Raw genomic sequence first — 20,665 nt, forward strand, 5'->3', positions numbered from 1 at the left:
AGCTGGTGAAAATATCTCTACTGTACAGTAACATTTAACTTAAGGGCTCAAAATAGGATTAATAATTTTATAATAAAATAATTAGCCTCTTATTCACAAACACTTCCTATATTTCATGTATCTGGTGACGCTTTAGTTAAATGAACACTTCAGGCATCTAGCAGATGCTTTAAACCAAACTGACCTACAGTTATATCAAATACTGTGCAAGCTATGTTATTGGAGGTTCAGCATTTTGCTTAGGGGCCCATTAGGGGCAACTTGCTGTTAACAGGGATTGAACCAGCAGCCTTCTGATTACTAGTCCAGTACCTTAACCACTGAGTTACCATTGCCCTTTGGGTAGTAAGATTCAGTTAAGGACTATATTAAATTAGCAATGGCATATTTGTAAGGTAGTAAAACAATTTACATAGATTTTTTTTATAGCAATAGTTCTAATACTCCAAATGCCCCCCAACCCCCAGTCGCAATAAAATATGCAAGCCGTAACTGGTAAATAGAGGTCGCTGGTTTAATTTGCAAAGATGATATATAATATCTAGCTTGTACATAGTGTTTTACATGCATCCATAAACTGAAAACAAAAGCTAGTCCAGTGATATTTCCCTAATTTAAGGTTCACTAAGTTGCTGAGGTATTACATTTTTGTTGATTTGTAATTTATACATTTAGTACTCAGAAATGCTACTGCATCAATTTTTCTGAAAAAGACTGGTGGCTCCTCTCTTCAATAAGATCATTACACACTCGTCTTTCATAGCCTGCTGTATTTTAGTAAGTGCCACTCGATCAGCCTGCTGTCAGAATGTGCACCCCCTGCCCCCCTCCTCCTTTGCTTTGCCGGTGGCTGCTGTCTTAAAGCACAGTGACACACACCAGGTCTGTGTGTACAGTGCAGCCAGTTTCTCTGCTGCAACCGTATTAGAGACTTTACGGTAACTGCCTGCCACTGTGAGGCGAGTGGTTGGTTGGAGCCAGACCCAATAAAACGTCTCCATCCAGCCATCCCTCTGATGTTAAAAAAAAAAAAAAAAAGAGGAGAGAGAGAGCAGTGGTGTGTGGAGAAGGAGGTACTGGTGGTTCCTCCACCTGGGTTGTTGTCTCCTCTGATTCTGAATTGAGGACTGCTGCACCATGGGCTGCTCAGGCAGCAAAGTGTGCCTTAATGCTCCCTGTGCTGCACTCAGGGTAAAGACATTTAGATTCTCCTCTGGAACAAGTTAGAATGAGAAATGCCTACACGTATCTCTTGCTTGCTTTTAATTATTAATGGTGTGTGACGTTTGGAAGTTGTAAGTGACTCACCCTTTAATTACCGTCTTCTTATGCCAGTGTTGTTGTTATTGCTGTGCATGTCTGCTCCAGATGCATGTCTCTGTTTGGGTTTTATTGATCAGTGGGGGAAGGCACACGTTTAGAAGCTTGCTTATAGCTTTGGGATCTCTGCTGCGTCTTTTTGGGAGGCTGACAGGAGCACTGCAGCTGTGGGGTTGGCTAAACTTCACTGGAACATGGAAAGCAAAAGGAGGAGGGAGAATACATGAATGATTACATTCTGCATCATTCATTAACCAGTTCTGTAAAGGAACGAATGAGTGTTAAGAGTTCTCTTATTCTTTATGTTTTTATAGCCTAAACTCGCCAGAATGCAACATAAACAATGTGTAGTAGTGGAAAGCTGTCTGTTACATGTGTATTACTGTAATGGGTTAGTCAGTTTACTTTCTTATTTCTTGGGATTTTTTAAAACTTTGTCATAGCAGTTATATCCTGCACTAATTTTATATGACAAGCATGTTTTGGAGGAGGAGTTTCTCTACGGAATATGGTATAATTTACCATAATATGGTTACATTTTAACCCTATGTGTACCAGTCAATGTCAGAAGAGCAGCTGTTTGACTTTATTGACCATATGAACTGTGATGCAGGGAACATATATTTACACTTTAGCCAAGTTTACTGTCTGACTAATCCTGCTCATTTCTGATTCTAATTTCCTGCTTATTTTTGGTTTTGTTAATGTTCAGTCTTTTTATTGTGCTGTCAGATGCGTATAAGAACATTGCATTTAAGATGAATTCACTGATGCTATCTGAACCATGTCATCCTTACATATTCAAAGACAAAGATGTACAAATGTTTGTACCTAATGTTTTACAAATTAAACGCTGTTAACATGGCTAAGCTAAATCTCTCAGCTCATATATGTAAAATGTGCTTAAGGAAACAAACATTTAATTCAACTTATCTTATGTATTTAGTTCTAATTTAAAGGACTTTTCAGGAGCATCTTTTCATTTTGGACAATCTTAAATGTTACTGTTGAACATTTTGTTCTGAGCATTTCTTGAACTATTGTGTTTGAGATGCACAGTGCAGCACTTAATGTTTGTTGATATTATGGTAGTAAAATCTGATATTATTTAACATCGGATTGCTTTAAAAAAAATGTCTTTATCCAAAAGCTATTTTGATGTTATCACCATAATTCTCAACAGTGCAGAATAATACCATGTCAAGTTGGATTGTGGATTGTCTAAAATACTGTCTAATATAACCCCCAGGGTTTTTTTGTAGTATGTGATATGAAATATCAAGAGTATGATATTTTACCTTTTATGTGATTGTAGCCAGTGAGTTTCTAATGCGAGTACCTTCTGTTTGCAGCACGAAGATGCAGTGAAGCAGCGCAGGGAACTATCTGTAGAACTTCTGAACCTGCGTCAAGAACTTGGTAAGTAGTGACTGTAAATTCTCCTAAACATGAGACTGTATCGTTAAAGACATGTAGCTATAAAATTACAAAGCAATAAATGTACTACCTTTAACATCTGGCTTGTATAAAAGAAGTGCTTATGAGAAGTGGAAGTAATCAATCACAGGAGTGGGTGAGCTGTATTCCACAATAACACCGGTTTAGCTTTGCTGACCTGTAATTATGTTTCTGTGCCCCTCTGTTTAATTTTATGCACCCACCAGTATACATGGAGCCAGTGAACCATCAGTGATGTTGGAGCAGTGAGGGAGGAGGGTGCACTATTTGTTTTAATGCCATGTGAAAGATTGGTTCACAAATCACTAATGTTGTTTTAACTTAAGATTTAAGACTTCAAAGGCAGTTTTGTCTCTGTCCTGGCGTTTACTTGTATGTTAGCCAGAGTCCTGCTAATACCTGTAGGAAGATATGTCACTATATAGTCTGTATGATTACAGTGAGTCATATATAGGAGGAGAGCAGATGGTGGTGCTCCCATAAGCTCATCATGCACTTTTTCATGGTAATTATCAGTAACAGAAACAATCATTTCTTACAGTCAGGTCTTTCTCACTGCTGCATACAGTAATACAGTAAAGTTAACTGTCTGTACAATAACCTAGTTTAGCATTATTTATTCCTAACATCTGCTTTATTTATCCATCCAACACATTCTGTTTAAAATAATTTAACAGACTGTTTTGTAATGGATGAATTAATTACAATAATTAAACTTTGTACATTGCAAGTTGTTTTTGTTTGTTTATTAGGATTTTAACATCATGTTTTACACTTTGGTTACATTCATGACAGGAAACGGTAGTTTATCTTCACACAAGGTTAATCAGTTCACAAGGTTATATCGAACACAGTCATGGACAATTTAGCATCTCCAATTCACCTCACTTGCATTTCTTTGGACTGTGGGAGGAAACCGGAGCACCCGGAGTAAACCCACGCAGACACTGGGAGAACATGCAAACTCCACACAGAAAGGACCCGGACCGCCCCACCTGGGGATCGAACCCAGGACCTTCTTGCTGTGAGGTGACCGTGCTACCCACATTGCAAGTACATTACATTACTTATCTCCTATTAACACCTAAAAAGTTATGGTGATCTTTAATCCAGGTCGGTCAAAGTACATTTTAGATGACCATAGAAGACAAATAGGGCAAACTATACTTTGTTTGCATGGATATACTGCAAAGACTTTACCAAGAACCCAGGGCTACCATCAAAAGACCTGCAGACAACTGCTGAACTTAAGGATGAAACAAACAGATTCACTATGGGTGTCCATCCCCTCCCATCACCCAATGCACCCAATCTAGTTGTCCTTAATTCTCTTCCACTGGATCACCATCCCCCAGGGCCAAGCAGGGCTGGGACCAGCACTTACCTCCCCCGACATATGCGTAGTTTTATCTGTGCCAGTCTTATGAGTTTCAGAGCAGTATCATGTTCAAAGAGACATGCTAAGCTCCACTTTTTCCCTCCTATATTGGCACAGCCAGTCCTGCATATGTGTGGGTGCCCGGGTAGTCGAAGGCACAGCTGAGCTTCGAACATAGTAAGAGATTAGACCATTAGTTTTATGTTATTTTGCCACTGTATCAGACCTTAATGTTATACATTTTCCTTTAACATCATAACATGGCTTTCTTAGCTTATTAGCAAATCTCATCAATAAAGCTAATCACCCAATATGACTCCCATATGACTCCTATATCCAGCTTAACCCCAGCTTAAACAGAAGCCTTGATCTCCCCTGCTACATAAAATGTTTTAATGTCAGTGAAGACACAGTTGGCCTGTAGAAGCAGGCATTGTTTTATGTTGGCCTCTTTCCAGACTAGCCATCTCAAATAACTAGTGTTATAAATGGTACTTACGTTGATTGCTCTCAGAGGCTTCTGTGAAATCATGGCCCTGCTTACATCATCAGCTTTAGGGTGCCTCCTAAAAATCAGGAAAATAATCATTATGGCTGGTTTGTTGTCCTCAATCCACTCTTTAAGATCATGATTATATATAATGAACTCACACTTGGCTGACTAAGCATGCATTTATCCATTAGGCAGAAAGAAATGTGGTTAATGGGGTTTGGTTGTAATTAAATGGTTTAGGTACATTCTCAAGTCTAGTTCTGAAACTTTATTCTTCTACAGAGGTTTAAGTTTGGCCGACTGCAACACACAGTAAATTTTCAATTCATTTACTAAATGCTTGATAATTAGCTCATTAGTTCGACTAAGGTTTTGATAGCTGCCACATGTGGTCCCATTTTTTTTATTTTAAAATGACTCACTTAAGAAAAAAACATGGTTATTTGGGGTTTAAATTTGAACAGGTGGTTTTGACAGACTTCCAGTAAGATATTTAACCTAAATCGGACCTTAAATATTACACAAAGATGCCCCGGTAATTTTCATCCCTTTTCTATTTTAAAATAGCAGGCCTGCCTATGCTAAACAAAATGCTTGGGGAAGGCTATATGGCATCAAGGGTTCAACAAGATATGCTGTTTTTCTTTTCTTTGGACTTTTTTGATCTTTAGAAAGCTGTAGCATTCTAAACTGTAAACAGCAGGGTGGCCAGCTAGCTAGATATGTCCAACCAAAAAACATTAAATAAAAAAAAAAAAAACAAGACAGACTGTCCTTACATTATAAAATATTAATACATGTTTTATGTTGCAAAAATGATATGCAACTTGGAGTAAAATATGGAGGTTTGTAGCATGCTATAATAGCTATTGGTCTTACAAAGAAGTCTACTAGTTCAAGGGTGCAGTTCTGACTTGTTACCAGACATTAGTACTACTTTTGGTTATACAGATGATAAGCACTGTATTGACAGCATCTGAATGAAATCCCATAAGCTGCCTAAACAGTGTAAAATAAACACTCTTCCAAATTGGTGTTAAATGCTGTGCTCTAACTATGCACCAATAATCCAACCAGGAATTTATCATTCTTGTTATTCCTGCTAAAATTTTAGGCAGCAGCATTTCTCCAAATCATAGACAGATCTGTGAAGTGGTGATTTCATTCAAAAACGTTAAAAGGCCAAAACGGCTAGCATTAAAGACCTATGGATTAATAGCAGGCCTTCCAAGGCTGAACAAAGTGTTTGGCATTTTACACTGACTTTAGCATTATGGCCATGCTCTAATTTTCATCCCTTTTCTAATAATGCCATGGATGTCATGCAACACAGATCTGTATAAAAGATCTGGGATGTTTCCCTGTTCCTTCCCCCTAGTAACAAAGGCACTTCTGATACCTATCAGTTTTTTAAATGTTCACTTGGATTATGTATGGACTCTACAGCCAAGGTCTGTGGCATAAATTTAGCCTGTAATAGAATTACGCTGCAGATTTATAAAACACATCAGGCCATTAGTGATTGTTGGCTCAGGCTTGTTTGCTGTCTCTGGAACTGCAGATGTCCTGTTTTTCTCTACACTGGGAAAAGGTAACAGAGCATATTGGGTTTATTGTTTAGCTGAAGTGTACAGTTTGTCACATCAGTGATCATTTTTTCCAGATCATTCTCATAGATCCTTGTTGACAGTGTTTTGTATAAACCTGATTCAAATTAAATATTTGTACAGGGTGTGACTCTCTCAAGCAATGTTTTACAGGCTGTTGTGTTACTGCCAGAAATTTACTGACTCAAAAACCTCATTCTAACTTTTTATTAAAAGAAGATGAGGGTCAGTAATGAAAGTCAAATGTGACAATAGTGACCATAAAATAAAAGCTGTGATCTTCAAAACCAGTGTATGTAGTTGATTATAATTTCAAATGAAAGTTCTTGGTTTTTAAACACTATTATTAACAGCAATAATAATGTTTATTTAATTGGACCAATCTTAAATTTACATTACATTTACAAACACATCAAGTAGAACTACAAATTGAAGTAGAACTAAAGTCTACACTAACTATTGGTCTATAAATAATACTTGATTTAATATGAATTAATAACAAGTACTATAAATCATTGGTATTGCAAAGTTCACTAGTTGAAGTTGCAGTTCTGACTTGTTACCAGACTTTAGTACTACTTTTGGCTATACTGATAAGAAGCACTACTATTGACAGCATCCAATAAACTGCCTAAAACAGAACAGTGTACAACAAAACTCTGTTTTTCATTGGTGTTAAAAGTTCAGCTTTAGTTTAATGGAATTTAGATCTAGATTTAATTATGCACCAAGAATTCAACCAGGAATTTAGCATGCTTGTTATACCTACTGAAATTTTAGGCTGCAGCTTTCCTCAAAATCTTTGACATAGATCTACAGGTTCAAGCGTTTATTTCATTAGAAAATCTTAAGAGGCAAAAAAAGCTAGCATAAAAGACCTGTGGATGATTAGTAGGCCTGTCCAGACTGAACAAAGTGTTTGGCATTTCATTCTGACCTCCTTAAGCATTATAGCCCATGCTGGAGTTAAACAGTTTGACATGAATTATGATACCTTTCACATTGACTAGCAAATTTTTGCTCAAAATGCAGCAAGAAGAATCTGCAGCATTTAACTTAAACTACAAACAGCAGTTCTAGCATCTACTAACACTACTTCTAAGGTTACTGCTAGTTGGGAACAGCAAAGAACAGCTAACTTAAAAATTGGACATGGCTCAAGTTGATTGATTAGTCAAGATTTTTACAGTTTAGCACACAGCTGCCTATAATCCTTGCCAAACTTATGCCATTGTAGTGGCTACAAACAACACTTCTACATTGACAACTGCTAAAGGAAACTGCATCTGAATTGCAAGTTGTTTCTCAAGACCAGCCTTTTGCTTTAAGTGATTGTTAAAGTGTGACCTTACGTACTCTATAGAACAGAAAACATAGCCAGCCAAGCAACTGCTGGAATCACAACTACAGCTGCTATCTACCTCCTGGGAGCGAGTTATTAGATACCCACAATAAAAGAAGCTATTTAGATCTTATGGAATATTGCCAGCCAAACTGATTATGGAAGTAGACTTTGACACATGAGCAATTTTCCCCCCTTTCATTTACTTGTAGTCACATGAAGCAGGTGTAGCTTTATTTGTAACACTGTCAGAGAATCTACAGTATAAGTACGGTAACAACTGTGTGTCTGAAGGAATGCTTTTTTTTAATGAATCACACCATGGGGTGTTGGCAGGACCTTCCTTAAAGGCTCTTCACAAGATTTTTAAAATGTGTGCACTATTACTTTAAAGAGCATCTGTAATGCACCTGAATGTAATAATTAGGAGGGGTATCCACAAACGTTTGGCCAAAAAGTGTATGTAGTGGATTTGTAACTGTATTCAATGAATGTTTTTTAAAACGTAATATACTATTGACATGGAATAAAGGACTTAATGTTTTCCACAGTGAGCTCGGCCCAGTCATGCGATCTTTTGGAGAAGGAGAAGGACGAGCTGAATGCTGCCTTCGATGGAGTGCTGCAGAAGGTGCAGGAGCAGCACCGCTCAGACCTGGTCGACCTGGAGCAGCGGCTAAAGACTTTCTACTCAGCCGAATGGGAGAAAGTCCACCAGACCTACCAGGAGGAAGCGGACAAGTGCAGAGCCCAGATGGAGAAACAGGTAAAGAGGGTTTTTTTTTTTTTTTTTTTTTAAGTTTCTTTTGGATGTCCCAGTGATTAATGTTTTAACTTTAATGTCTTCATGTTGACTTTGGTGATTTATATGACTTATGTTTGGATCTACATGGCACCTACTACTAATTGTGTCAATGTTCTTAAACGTTCAAACACTTGCCAGATACTCAAACTATCTTGTTCTTCCAAAGCTTGAGGAGTTAAGAGCCAACCATGAAGTGCTGAAAAAAGAACTGGAAGCAAGCCATGATGAGAAGGTTAAGAGCCTTAATAAGAACTATGAAGAATCTTTTGAAGGTGACCGTATAAAATTAGTGTTTTTACACTTGTATATGTATAGATCTTTATATTTTCTTTACTTTGTTGATCATTTGACTGTCTGCCTTTTCAGAACTGAAAAAATATCATGAGCAGGAAATTCAAGCTCTTGTTAAAACACAGAAAGATACTGAATTATTGTTGTCTGTAAGTACACCACTTATGTTAATTTAGCCTCACTGGGTCTTACTAACTTGTGTTTGAGTATAGTAGCAAAGTCTATGTACTAGTACATAAATAGTAAAAGTAGTCATCCAAATAAGAGAGTGCATAGTAGTAGGTGTATCAAATTAATTACTAGCTGGGTGTTTAGTAGGACAGAAAACTATCACTAATATTTCACCTCCATCAGAATCAAATTGAGAAGCTGACCACAGTAAACAATTCCCTGTGTATAGTTTATTTTTAGCATCCCAGTATGTGGCTATTAGGGGAAATGCACTATTATAAGAACCCCACTGGCAACATACTTATTAGACAGTGGACAAAGCTATCTTATTAAAACAATATTTTGTAATTATGTGGGTGTTATGGAGTGTAGCAATGTTACAACTAGGGAACAGATGAAGCAGTTTTTGTTTACCAGAGAAATTATACACACAGGCAGCTTGTTATACAGCTGTAACCTGATGTCATGGATAGAATTAGTAAGCCGTCTTTAGTATGAAGTCTGTTTACAGTTAAGACTTTGCATTTCTTATACAGCGAATGGTTTTTATGTGTAAATCAGGAAAAGAAATATGAAAATCTGTGATTTCTTCATTATCTTTGACCTTTATTTGACTTGCAATGGTGCAATGAAATGACTGCAACAGACTAAAAAGAGTTGGGACAGTCATGTCCCAAATTTTTCAGTATTGGGTTTGTAAATAAGTATTTGCTTCTTTTGAAGAAATATTTTACTGTGCGTGTATTGTTTGGTGCATGACATACAGTAGTGTCCTAAACTGCATGCCACCATACAAAATAAAACATCTGTTTGGTTCAACATCAATGTTTCAGTTGCATTTACGCTATTATTTAGCAAGTGTGTGTTTTAGGATGCAGTCTGTAGCATTAATGCAATGATGGAATAGATTTTATCTATATTTGTGCCTTGCTAACGTCAGTTACCACAAACCTACTCAGGGCACTGATATTGTATCTGAAAAATTGAATTGTGATTGTAATTATCAGTACGGTGTATCAAATTGGTAGCTGAGTGTCCAGTAGGACAGAAAACTAACACTGATATTTCACCTCTGTCAGAATCAAATTGAAGAACTGACCACAGTTAACAACTCCCTAAGCGAGAGAATAAAAGCAGAGGAGGACCGGAGGAGAGATTTGGCTGAGAAATGTCAGGTACAATTCCTCCATCTTTCATCTCTTCACAACTGCTGTGTTGTTTTTATGTTATTAGCTGGACAGGAATAGTGGTCACTGATAAAGTTTGAGCTCTCTTCTGGCCTTTTAGGGCATAGTGGGACTCGTGGTGTGACAGGTTAATATTAGACAGTGTTCTCTGATCAGTGTTAAGCGTGCACTTCTAGCTTTTTGACAGGCCTCACTGGGGGGGTTTAGATAACGGCCCTTCAATGAACAATCAAGGATTCTAAATATAGAGAGACTGTTTAAACAAGATAAATCCAGCACCCAGTGCATTCTGTTACTTTATAATGATGTGTTACCTTTTGCCTTTATATAGAAAGAAACTGAAAATCTGTAGATTCCGTCGAGTAAATGTGTTATTCTGTTATAATAATTTTTGATGTTTACAGAAGGACTCCCACACGCTTTATCTGGAGCAAGAGCTTGAAAGTCTGAAATTTGTGCTGGACATTAAGAACAAGCAGATCCATCAACAGGACAAGAAACTCATGCAAATGGACAAACTGGTGAGCTCGACTCTTATTTTAGCCTGATTATTTAAGCCTTCTTTTATTTTGCTATTTCACATAAGTGGTAAGTGATGCTGGTAGCCTAGTGGGTAGAGCTTTGGGCTATCAGTTGGAAGATTTACGGTCCAAATCCAGGTTCTGCTATGCAGCCACTGTTGGGTCCTTGAGCAAGGCTTTTAACCCTGTCTGCTCCAGGGGTGCCATACAATGGCTGACCCTGTGCTCTGACCCTAGCTTGGGCTATCAGTGGTTCACGCTTGAACCTGGTATGTGAACTGAAAGATTCACATTTTAAACTATACTTTGTGTAACCTTATTTATTGTAGATGGAGAGGAATGTACAGCTTGATGAATATCTCAAGAAACTCCAGCAAGAAAATGAGGACCTAAAAGCCAGGATGGACAAACATGCAGCCTTATCAAGGTGTGTTTGACTGCTCCATTTCTGTTATACTGCATGAGTGCTGACTGAGGTTTAATCTGCTCGTTAACACTAAGCCGGTCACAGTTGTTACATAATTGGCTATTTACAATTTCATTTCATGTTAATGTTTTACCCCCACTGTATACTTGTCAGGGTCACGGTGGGTCCAATGTTCTTGTAATCACTGGGCACAATTCAGTAACATGCTCAGGACAGGATGCCAGTCCATCGTGAGGCTTCATCCACCCCCCTCAGACATAGCCAATCATGTCTGCATGTAGCTGGCTGGGGCTTTCGGCCACCCTTCTCAGACAAAGCTGATCGTGTCTGTAGGTAGACGGCTGGGGCTTCGGCCACCCTCCTTAGACATAGCCAATCGTGTCTGTATGTAGACGACTGATACAATTATTCAAGCTAATCCTGATTACTTGGGATGACCACGTTTAATTATAAAGTTCTACAATTGTTCCAGGCCTAACTTTACCACAGAAAGGGCACATGGTGGCTAAGTGGGTAGCACTGTCGCCTCACAGCAAGAAGATCATGGGTTCGATCCCCAGGTGGGGCGGTCCGGGTCCTTTCTGTGTGGAGTTTGCATGTTCTCCTTCTGTCTGCGTGGGTTTACTCCGAGGGCTCCGGTTTCCTCCCACAGTCCAAAGACATGCAAGTGAGGTGTATTGGAGATACAAAATTGTCCATGACTGTGTTTAATATAACCTTGTGTGAACTGATGAACCTTGTGTAATGAGTATCTACCGTTCCTGTCATGAATAAGTGTAAAACATGATGTTAAAATCCTAATAAAACAAACTTTATACCACAGAAAACATATAAGGAATCTGTTTAACTTAATACTAGCAGTCTGTTTAAATATGTTCACCCTCTGTTCACCCTTGATAGCTATATGTGCTTTTCTTATTGTTATTCCAGACAACTTTCCACAGAGCAGGCCGTCCTGCAGGAATCTCTACAGAAGGAGACCAAAGTCAACAAGCGTCTGTCCATGGAAAATGAGGAGCTGTTGTGGAAACTCCATAACGGAGACCTGAGCAGTCCACGCAAGATCTCCCCCTCATCCCCCTCCATGACTCTGCAGTCCCCTTGCCACTCAGGCATTTTCTCCAGCCCCCCAGTTTCCCCCAGATAACACTGGCATTCAGCTTCCAGGAAGCAGTTTCTCAAACTCTCTGCCCAAGACAGAGTTCTTCTACTGAAAGCTATATTAGCTGTGTTGGTCCAGATACGGTCACCTGAAAGACTGTATACAGAACGGATCTCAGGTGAACCTTGTTCAGTGAAAAGACTTAAATATTATAACTATATAAAATATTGCACAGAAGCACTTGATCAATGAGGCCACCTTTTGTACTTTTGCCTTTTATGTTTCATTTGGAATGAAAAATATCTCAGGGTTTCATCATCTTGACTACGTTGTTGTTGTTAGTTCAGACTGTTTTCCATTTCATTGAATTTTATTTCTTTTGTTATTTGGAAACGAACAAGTGAAATGGCTTTTCTTTGTCTTTCGTTTGTCTTGAGTTCTGTGTAGTTGACCGCTGTGTGGCATCAATCAGTATGAAGGCCTTTAAATAATTTAAAAAGCTTTATCGCTTACAGCCTTTGGATTTAAATGGAATCTTTCTATTTTGTTTTACACTATTAGTTGATCATGGTTAAATTTATTTTTGCAGTATTTGTTCCTGTCCCCTATATTTAAAAAAAGGAAATGTATATGTAAGAAAAATAATATAAAAGATAAAGAAACCCACACTGTACAACATAAATCATATCTTATATATGAAGACATTTGATTGACCAGACTGAATACAACAAAATGCTTGTGGTAGAAAAGTAGTTTTCTATAGATTAGAAACTTTATCACAGCTTTATGAATCGAATCATGTGAATCATTTTTACTCAGTTCATTTCTACCCTGTAGTTTAGGCTCTTTCACTGCTGCTGAGCCTTAACAAGATCGTGGTAGACTTTCTGTTTTGTCTCTTTTCCCTAACTAGCAATTGACCTTGGAACCTAAACACAAGTTGTGCATGTTCCATTGCCTTCAACATTGCCCCCTGCTGCTCAAAACCTCCTCTGCAGCTTTAAGGTCTAACTATTTCAAGTGTTTCAAGAGTCTTCAAGTGTCTTTTCTATTAATTATAAGTGCACCTGAGGTTGATAGGTTCACTGTTTGTGTTGATTTATGTGTGCGTATTAAATTTATTGGTGCAAAGATTTTTTTTTTTTGAAGTCTGCAATTAATAAAGTAATTAAAAACATTTGTTCATTACAAATAAAGTGCTTTGTTTTCAATAGTTTTTTTGATCTGTAGGAAGCTTTGTGTGTATGTGGACAAAAAGCCACAAGGATTGTAATTCCAGCACTAATGTTACAACACAGAAAGCTTAGGTAAGACTGACTCCGAAGAAACCAAAGTGTTGGGCTGAACCAAAACAAGCACAGCGCCCACATTCCACATACGGAGTCCATTAGAGGCGCAACACACTTTCCACTCTGGGATGAACAAGTACCAGAGATCATTTTAGGTCTTTCAAGACTTTTGCTGGTTGTTTAGAGCATCTGCTAAATGCCGAAAATGTAAATGTTGTATTTTTGTTTGAGTGCAAATGTGGGTTCCCCCCCCCCCTTCCCCCTTAAAACTTAGATATTGCTTTTGGCTTAATCTCTGCAGCAGTACTGAATCTCCTTGGTTTGTAGACAGTTTGTATTATTGTCAAATAATAATAATAGGCTCTTAGGCCTACACAAGCTTCTTATAGCAGCTCTACAATTATTCCTTAAATTGTTCAAAGATTTTAAGTTTTAAATATGGTTTGTTTACATAAATTTTCACTTTTGTATAAGGTAGGGCACCTATACAACCCGCAACTCCAATTCTATCTTTTTAATTGAAACGCTTGAGTCCTAAAACCTTTCACCTAGACTGTTTTCATTGTGTGTTTAGTATTGACAGGAAAACCAACTGTTTAGCATTACATTTAAGCAGATTGTAGTTTTGATGCTGATGTTCATACATCATATTAGTGATTAATGTACAATCCCATGTCATTCCAAAGGTTTTTTACTGTATGTGGATCACTGCTTTTAGACCAGTTATCATAATGTGCAATATGTCAGATAATATAACAAAAGCATAAAAACTTGACACAGCCTTAATGTTTCTTTTACTGCTGTACAAATGTTGTTTCCTATTTTCTTTTTTAGTAGCATCACCAGTACAAACAAGCATTAAGATGCCTATGGTGTAAATGGAATCCAGTTAAAATGCTTTTCTTGGAAACCATGCAGGATGACCTAGTAATCTGAGTTCACACGCGTGGCCACAGATGTCTCTCCATGGGCGTTTTTGGCTGTGCAAATGTAGTTCCCGAAATCAATCGTTTCTACATCGTCCACAGTGATGACGCTCTGTGATAGGCGAGTGATGTGTCCTACACCTCTGTTTATCAACCTTGATGAGTCTTGAATATGCACTGGTCTTTGCTCCGGCTATGAAAACACAAAGATAATTAAAAGTAAATAAAGGTTGGATCAAAAAAAAAATTAAAGCTGTATAAAAATACAGTATTACACTTTACAGTATTATTTATATTCCTTATTAAATAAAATAGCAGTCATTATATTTGCAAATTGTTACTTACCAGACCTGGATAGGTCCAGCTGAATTTAACATCAACCTCAGGTTCACCCAGAACTGTGCAGGTGACATTAAAGATGTCGCCTCCGCTTACTGTGTTTGAGGAGGCTTGAATAGTTGCATATGGAGGACCACTAGGTACTAGAATACATATAAGCAAGATCCAACCAACCTCATCAATTTGTTTATCATCCGTACCAAGCAAACTTCCATTCAAAAGCTTTGTGATCATCTTTAACAGTAACATCATTCTTACCTTCAACGTAGAGCAGTTGGTACTTGGTGGAGATCTGTGGGGTGGTTTTAGTGGTGCTGTTGGCTTTACAGTAGAAAGCCCCCATGTCTTGAGAGCTTGGACTTTGCAGGATGAATCCTTTAGTTGGGTTGTAGGTGACCAGGCTTCCATCAGCAGGTATCTCTTTCGGGGGCATCTCTCTGTGCAGTGTTACCGTGGTCTTGGGGTTTGTGACTCGGCAGGGCACTGTGGCGGGCTTATCAGGTCGCAGGAACACGATCTCAAAGTGGATGGCCGATGGGACAAACAGCTCGTCTTTATCTTGACGGGGAGACGGAAATGCATGATCTCAAGTTCTAAACAAGGTTGACTAGTCTACTTCTATATAATGTGGTATTTCTTATTATATATTATTATTATTATTTAATCTGGTTCACTGTTTACCTGTGAAGTATATGTATGTGGTGGAGGTTCGATCTGGATCCTTCTCACATTCTTCACCATCACAGAGTATGACCCAGCAGCTATACGCTCCCGTATCAGCTGCAGAGGGTGACGTCAGGGTCAGCTGACCAAACTTTTCATGTTGGTTTATGCTGATACAATCAAAACCAATAGAGTGTCATTAATTGAAACAGACTATCAAGGAGTATTTTAAAAAGCAATAGACTGAGTTTAAAGTTACGTTTGCAGAAAGGAAGATTAACCATTTGGAATTACCTTAATTTTTGCATTAAAATGTTATTAATTGTGGTCTGATCTGATCTTTATTTAAGTTATAATAGACACACACACATACTTTCCGAAATTAAAGCACACAAACTGTTGGAAATTTTATTCCTTTATGTCCAGAAGTCATACTTTACATTTCATAGTAAGATGATCATAGTAGTGTTCCCTGCTAGTCTGTATGTCCTAAAGTTGGGTTATACGATTAAACCATTGGGATCTCAATAACCACCCTTAATTTCCTTGAGGTGTGTTGCAAACATAGTGGAGCTGTTTCAAAAACTGAGAGAAGATAACTGGCATTGTGGATTTACAGAAATACCATGGCATTTTGAGGAATGTTTTGCTCTTTGTGGTGGAGTATTGGTAATAATTGGACTTTCCAGCAAGACAACCAAAGCTTGGTAAATGAATCAGTCCTGAAATATCCTGGGCTGGTCTTCTAAGTGTCCAGATTTGAATCACATTAATATCTTTGGTGGAATTTAAAGAAAACAGCTGCAGCACAAAAGCCACCAAACCTCAATGAGCTGGAAGCTTTTGCACGAAAACAATAGGTAAAGATCTCACAATAGGTAAAGAGAGGTGTCAGAAGCTTGTTAGCACTGAAATAGCTTATTAGAGGTTATGAAGACAAAAAGGATGTTCCATTAAACACTGAAGCTGAGGGTTAAATTATAGTGCACATGGACATTTATCAAGAGAACTAGATGTTTTTTTTATTTAAACTCAAATTGAGTATTTGAGTTTTGGGGGTTTAATATTTTTAATATTGTAACTGTAAATAAAATGTGGTTGTTTCTGGTTTAATTAAGCAATGATTGGGTGTACTTTGTAATATTTTATTCCCTGTCCAACCATTGCAACTCTGATCTGGACGAATTGGTAAAATTCTGAATAATTTAAAAATGATTTTTTCTTTTGGAAAAGCTTTAAAATAATAATTTGAGATGAAATACCTTAGTCTGGAGTCATTAAAGGTGTCCAGGTAAGAGGGGTATGCCCAGCCAATTTTATTCCCTTTACATCGAAGTTCCAGCATTTTCCCAGCATTCAAAATTAAAGTGTCTCCAAGCCGAAAGAAACGGCCTTTATCTAAAACCTGAGTGAGAATGGAATGAGTTTTTCCTCCTCCGTCTTTCTCTTTTACTTTGGGTAAGCGCACCTTGACTTTTTTTCTTCCTGGTTTAAGACGGTTTTCAGCAGCATCTTTTTTACTCTTCATCTGTTGACTTACACCTGGTTCAACAAAATAAATAAGGAATTTGTTTATAATAAGAATAATTTTATCACACAACTTGGCACAAAAAGAAACGAGTTATTATATTGAATGAGAGGATAATTGTAAGAAAAAAATCAAGATTTTTAGATAATGATCATCTGAGACTAAAGTAAAAACCTGGACCACCTACAGTATATGGTGGGTGTTGGACCTGATAAATAAAATACATGCTAAATTGGTGTGAATGTACATAAAATTCAAAGGCCACCACATGCACTAACTATGCTAAACATTGCTGATAACTTCCAACAATGACCAATTACCACTAAGCTTTATGTTCACATTGATGCTCATATTCCCATTTTGCCAGTAAAAGCCTATGAGCCTGGCATTTTCTGAACTTTACCAGTTACAGCTTTGGTCCAGAATCAGAGCCAGCGGTGGAAAAAGGAAAACAGTCCTCACATCTGGAAATCTACTTTATTATGTGCTTCCAAATTCATGGCTGTATAAACAGCAGCAGATGAAAAATGCTTTTCTTTAGACTTCCCTGATCAAACACTGTTACCTTTAAAACTTAACATAAACAAATTAAAATAATAAAAAAGTTGAATCTAATTTGCAGTATATTGTGTTATTTGGACTGCTAAAGCCAAGCTGCAAATCATTTTTGGTGATTACTGAAATTTAATAACACATAATTAGAAAATAATAATAGCCCAATAAAAAAGGAACTGCAGAACGTTCTAGATATAAGTGATAAGTATGTAAGAATCTTTGATCTTTCTTTTAAAAGAAAGATCAAAGAGTTTTATTACAAAATATAACTATTTGTCTCAGTATTTATGTTGTAGATTGTTTCCCTCCCTGAGCTTTTCTCCGTGGCTTAAATCTGGAATCTCCATCACTCCCACCAACACCATGTCACACCGGAAAAACCTACACAAGCCAAGAGTTCAGAACTTCCTTCAGAACTACCTGCAGCCTCAAATGGATATAAAAATACCAAACTGAAAGAGATCTGCTCACCATGTTGGAGCTCCAGTAAAAGCAGAGCTAATGTCAGAAGTACACACAGCTTCATGTTGGACCAGACCAGATGTGCAGATACTTCTGATGGTCGCTGCAAAGAAAACCCAACCAGCAAAGCTGAAAGTGCAAGCACAGACTCAGACTGTCCTTTAAACAATGTGGGTTTCATCCCCTGCTGGATGAAAACAGAAGGTACGAATTTTATCCCTGAAACTCCCCATTAACCCCAAATTTGTCTGCTTCTCCTCTGGTGCCATCTGCTGGGTCAGAGCTGCTTCTGCTAAATATGTAATTCATTAATCATTTATTTATTTTCATTACTTATTTCCTCCAAATTGCAGTCCAGGTGGATCTGGAGCCACTAAGAAACTCTGCGTGGTAAGAAAACATTCTGTTCACATTACACCTCCAGCAGCAGCATGAACTGTTCACATGAATTTATGATGTTTATGCAATATTCTGACCCAAAGATCTGTATGTTTATAACATCTGTGCAGGTGTGCAGTTTCAGTGAACCTGTGCCAACTGTAGTTTTAGAGTTCTGTCCTAATTTCTGTCAGTGCTCCTAATAAAGTGGACGCTAGGGGGTCTGGTAAATGGTATGTGTGGTTGATAAAATAAGCAATGTAGTCCAGCTTAGAGGCTGCTGATTAAAAAGAGAAAAAAACACATTCCAGAATAAACCCCTAATACTAGGTTAAATATCACATGAACAAAGAAATATCAGGCGCACAAATAGGAAGGCCACGTCACAAAGGTTATTGAAATTATTTAACATTAAAATCACTTAATTATTAATCAAGTTGCACAATGTATATTTCTTTACATAAGCATATTTTAATAAACTCATACTAATAAACTCATACTAAACTCTGGAGAAAATAATGTTTTCCAGTCATTACAAAAATAAAACAATCCCACAACACCAAAAGTATGTGAATAACCAGTGACCACGAGCCTGTTTACCAATGTGAATAGTTGCACCCTATTTTGTAAAGTGTTTTTGTGGTTACTTGTGCCCATTCAGTTAAAAGAGTGTTTGTGAGGTGGGTACTGACGCTGGACAAGTACGCATGGCCCTCAATCAATGTGCCAATTCATAAGTGTTCATTGGGGTTAAGTACAGAGCTCTTTTCAACCATGTTTTTATAGACCCCAGGGGGGCACAGCTATTCTGGAACAGGTAAAGGTCTTTTCCAAACTGTTGCCACAAAGTTGGAAGCATATCATTTATTTATGTAATTGCCTGCACAAAACTCTTAGCAATAAGTTCACCTGAAACCAATCAAGTCAATCATTAGAAGGGGTTGTCACACACTTTTGGCCATGTAGTGTACATGTCCCTTACTTTGTGAGGTTTAGAGAGAACATGGGGAATAAACACCATGTAGTAAACAGTCTATAGTAATTAATCAAAACTGACTAGATTTGGCTGTTAAAGGAAGTACTGTATGAAAATTATAATATTTAGAATATTGCAAATAAACGAAAAACTTGTAATGAAGCTGCAGTATGCACGCACATACAGGGGTTGGACAAAATAACTGAAACACCTGGTTTTAGACCACAATAATTTATTAGTATGGTGTAGGGCCTCCTTTTGCGGCCAATACAGCGTCAATTCGTCTTGGAAATGACATATACAAGTCCTGCACAGTGGTCAGAGGGATTTTAAGCCATTCTTCTTGCAGGATAGTGGCCAGGTCACTACGTGATGCTGGTGGAGGAAAACGTTTCCTGACTCGCTTCTCCAAAACACCCCAAAGTGGCTCAATAATATTTAGATCTGGTGACTGTGCAGGCCATGGGAGATGTTCAACTTCACTTTCATGTTCATCAAACCAATCTTTCACCAGTCTTGCTGTGTGTATTGGTGCATTGTCATCCTGATACACGGCACCGCCTTCAGGATACAATGTTTGAACCATTGGATGTACAAGTATTGGGCCAAGGGAATGCCATGATATGGCAGCCCAAACCATCACTGATCCACCCCCATGCTTCACTCTGGGCATGCAACAGTCTGGGTGGTACGCTTCTTTGGGGCTTCTCCACACCGTAACTCTCCCGGATGTGGGGAAAACAGTAAAGGTGGACTCATCAGAGAACAATACATGGTTCACATTGTCCACAGCCCAAGATTTGCGCTCCTTGCACCATTGAAACCGACGTTTGGCATCGGCACGAGTGACCAAAGGTTTGGCTATAGCAGCCCGGCCGTGTATATTGACCCTGTGGAGCTCCCGACGGACAGTTCTGGTGGAAACAGGAGAGTTGAGGTGCACATTTAATTCTGCCGTGGTTTGGGCAGCCGTGGTTTTATGTTTTTTGGATACAATCCGGGTTAGCACCCGAACATCCCTTTCAGACAGCTTCCTCTTGCGTCCACAGTTAATCCTGTTGGATGTGGTTTGTCCTTCTTGGTGGTATGCTGACATTACCCTGGATACCGTGGCTCTTGATACATCACAAAGACTTGCTGTCTTGGTCACAGATGCGCCAGCAAGACGTGCACCAACAATTTGTCCTCTTTTGAACTCTGGTATGTCACCCATAATGTTGTGTGCATTGCAATATTTTGAGCAAAACTGTGCTCTTACCCTGCTAATTGAACCTTCACACTCTGCTCTTACTGGTGCAATGTGCAATTAATGAAGATTGGCCACCAGACTGGTCCAATTTAGCCATGAAACCTACCACACTAAAATGACAGGTGTTTCAGTTATTTTGTCCAACCCCTGTACATGCACACTTTCACTAATCACTCATACCCAAAGTAGCCAATCCAC

The 20,665-nt window shown here is 38.2% G+C and overlaps 2 protein-coding genes across 3 annotated transcripts in view; one reads left to right on the plus strand and one right to left on the minus strand.

Moving 5' to 3' along the window:
* mtus1a (microtubule associated tumor suppressor 1a) overlaps positions 1-13,318 on the plus strand; it is a 37,045-nt gene extending 23,727 nt beyond the window's left edge. Inside the window, exons 1-9 of one of the 2 annotated variants that reach the window (XM_063000428.1) lie at positions 1,138-1,191; positions 2,673-2,739; positions 8,150-8,364; positions 8,570-8,675; positions 8,770-8,843; positions 9,945-10,040; positions 10,457-10,573; positions 10,903-11,000; positions 11,931-13,318. In XM_063000428.1, the coding sequence (XP_062856498.1) occupies positions 1,138-1,191; positions 2,673-2,739; positions 8,150-8,364; positions 8,570-8,675; positions 8,770-8,843; positions 9,945-10,040; positions 10,457-10,573; positions 10,903-11,000; positions 11,931-12,147 (1,044 nt within the window). In that variant the 3' untranslated portion in view covers positions 12,148-13,318. Of the gene's footprint in view, positions 1-1,137; positions 1,192-2,672; positions 2,740-8,149; positions 8,365-8,569; positions 8,676-8,769; positions 8,844-9,944; positions 10,041-10,456; positions 10,574-10,902; positions 11,001-11,930 lie in introns of those variants that run through there. The other variant, XM_063000427.1, reaches the window with a different exon arrangement.
* A 748-nt stretch (positions 13,319-14,066) lies between these two features.
* Positions 14,067-18,001, minus strand: pdgfrl (platelet-derived growth factor receptor-like). Its single transcript, XM_063000429.1, has 6 exons — positions 17,874-18,001; positions 16,582-16,861; positions 15,338-15,489; positions 14,915-15,214; positions 14,663-14,799; positions 14,067-14,510 (listed from the first exon to the last, which is right to left on the minus strand). The coding sequence occupies exons 1-6, from the start codon at positions 17,926-17,928 to the stop codon at positions 14,316-14,318; spliced, it is 1,119 nt and encodes a 372-aa protein (XP_062856499.1). The 5' UTR covers positions 17,929-18,001; the 3' UTR covers positions 14,067-14,315.
* Positions 18,002-20,665: the final 2,664 nt, after the last annotated feature.

The sequence above is a fragment of the Trichomycterus rosablanca genome, chromosome 8 (genome assembly GCF_030014385.1).
Source record: "Trichomycterus rosablanca isolate fTriRos1 chromosome 8, fTriRos1.hap1, whole genome shotgun sequence".
Classification (NCBI taxonomy): domain Eukaryota; kingdom Metazoa; phylum Chordata; class Actinopteri; order Siluriformes; family Trichomycteridae; genus Trichomycterus; species Trichomycterus rosablanca.